Raw genomic sequence first — 2,310 nt, 5'->3', positions numbered from 1 at the left:
GGTGGCGTGCGGAGGAGCCCCCCCAGCTACGGGCCCGAGAGAGGCCCGTCACCCAGCGCCCGGTACGCACCGCGATGGAGAACCGCTGGATGCCGTCCCCCTCACAGTCCTGGATGACCTGGGGCAGCCGGTGGTTGTCGTGGGACTCCCCGTCCGTCACGATCACCATGACTTTCTTGACGCCCCTGCGGGCGCCCCGGGCCTCCATGAAAGCCTCCTTCCTGAAAGGGTCCAGAGGAGAGAAGCTGGTGAGCCGCCACCCGGGGTGGGGAGCCCCGGACAGGGCCCCAGGAGCCGCTCCCCCTCCCCGGTCAGGTCATCGTGTGGCCAGGACTCGCACAGGCTTAGGTTTATCCGGCTGCGGAGCACCGTCCTGCTGACACACATCCCGGCACAGGGGCCGCAGCCTCTCCTTCCGGGGACACTCAGGGGGGCAGGTGTGACGGAGCGGTCACCGCACTGAGGCCAGATCTGAACGCCCTCCCGCCACGCCCTGCTCCTCAGGCTCCCTTTTCTGCCCCGCATCCCCTTCCTTCTGCCCTGGCACAGCTCTTGCTTTAGCTGCCACCCCCCCACCCTCCCTGCACCCTGACCTGCAGAGCAGCCTGCAGGTGTGCTGAATGGGAGGGGCGACGGGCAAGAGACTATTTGTGGGCTGTGAGTGCCTGAGGGCCTGGGGGCTGGGAGGATGGAATGAGATGCAAGAATAAAGACCGCAGATGGCGACAGGGTGGACAGGGTGACGGGCCCAGGAGGCCTGGGGCAGCCATGAAAGAGTGGGGAACCAGGTTCAGGACACAGCCTGCTGGGGGTGGGGTGGGAAAAGGGGGCACGAGAGAAGGGAAAGGGCTGTAACCGAGTGGCCAAGACAGGGACTGGGCTTAAATCCACCAGCATCTCTGGAGTGAGATGAAGTGAGGAGAAACGGACGGTCTGTCTGTCTTGTGTGTTTTGTACACACACTTTCCCTCTATTTCTTCCTTTCACTCAACTCACCTTCCTTACAGAGGTTTTGGTAGAGAAGAGTACATTCTACTTAGGACCGGAATAATAAAAGGGCTGTATGTACTATTTTTCATGTTTTGGTATAAAATGCAGCAATCATTCACTGAGTGGTCCTCGTAAACATTTTACTCTGGTCCTGGGAGGAACAGCTGCAGCTTGGCTTATGCCAACATCCCTGAAACCGCCCCCCAAGCCGTTGGCACCATCTGCCTCCGTTTCCCGCAGGCCAGGCGCGCAGTAGCCGCACGGGAGGGGTGCTCTCTGTGCAGGGAGAGCGGACCTTGGGGATGTGCACAGAGAGGTCTGATCTGTCATAGTTTTTCCTGGAAAAGGGCTGGAAGCAAGCTCAACACGCTACCACCTTCCACCCTCATCCTGCTCAGTGTACACAGAGCGTTTTGCTGCACTGGAATTTTTACATTTAAATATTTCTTAAAATTTTCAATAGAAAACAAATTAAAAAATACTGGCCATCGGGGACCTGTGTGTCTGTCGTCTGCACTAGGCAGTAGGCTCCCTGACTTCTCTCCACGCACAAGCAAAGGTGAAAACAGACGCAAGAGGCGGGTATGTAAGCGAAGTTCATGTACGTCTCATGGAGTCCAGTCCTTACAGTCCTGTGCCTGGGAGGGTCCCCTGCACTCCCCAACTGTCCAGAAGACAGCCATCAGCCGAGGGTGGTGGGCAGACCTTCCGTGAGGCACATGTGGCAGCTCTGAGACCAGCACTGGCTCCAGGTGACGGAGGAGTGGCCACTGGCTGACGCCTGAGTGTACCCTTCTCTCAAGTACCTTCAGCAAATCTCCCTGGGTCCCCAAAGACTCACCCCAGGTTCTGTCTGTAACTTAAACCCTGGCCCCCTGCAGGCCCGTAAACATGGAAACATCCCAGGGGAGCCGTCTCCTTGGGATAGGAGGGTCCGGGCCGTATGATTAAACGTGTGAACTTACTGCAAAGGAAGGAAACTTGGGGCAGGGGTAGGGGGACACACATGCATTCTGAACTGGGGGACACGGGACCTGGAAGTCAAGGATTCTTAAGAAATCAAAAGTAGTGTTTGAGACTGGCCCTGCCTGAAAGCAGTAGCAGCGATTAAAAATATCCTCAACCGCGAAAAACGGGTGGACAAGAGGACTGCTGAGCCCTGTCACAGGGGCTCATTTATACACAGAACTCAGTGACCTCTGTGCGCCCACCGCACGGGCGGCCGCCACGCAGGGCGTGTATCCGAGTGGGACTGTGCAGGGCAAGGGGGCCGGAACCGCGCTCCGGGAGTGTTCAAAGCCGCGTATTCAGGCTGCAGCA

General features: G+C 58.1%; 1 protein-coding gene across 1 annotated transcript in view; it reads right to left on the bottom strand.

Annotated features, from left to right (window-relative positions):
• ITGA1 (integrin subunit alpha 1) overlaps positions 1 to 2,310 on the bottom strand; it is a 100,413-nt gene that overhangs the window by 68,576 nt on the left and 29,527 nt on the right. Inside the window, exon 8 of the mRNA XM_015562608.1 lies at positions 71 to 221. Coding sequence (XP_015418094.1) covers positions 71 to 221 — 151 coding nt within the window. The remainder of the gene's footprint in view (positions 1 to 70; positions 222 to 2,310) is intronic.

This window comes from Myotis davidii, unplaced genomic scaffold (assembly GCF_000327345.1).
Source record: "Myotis davidii unplaced genomic scaffold, ASM32734v1 scaffold496, whole genome shotgun sequence".
Classification (NCBI taxonomy): Eukaryota; Metazoa; Chordata; class Mammalia; order Chiroptera; family Vespertilionidae; genus Myotis; species Myotis davidii.
This window is presented reverse-complemented; position numbering and strand designations above follow the sequence as displayed.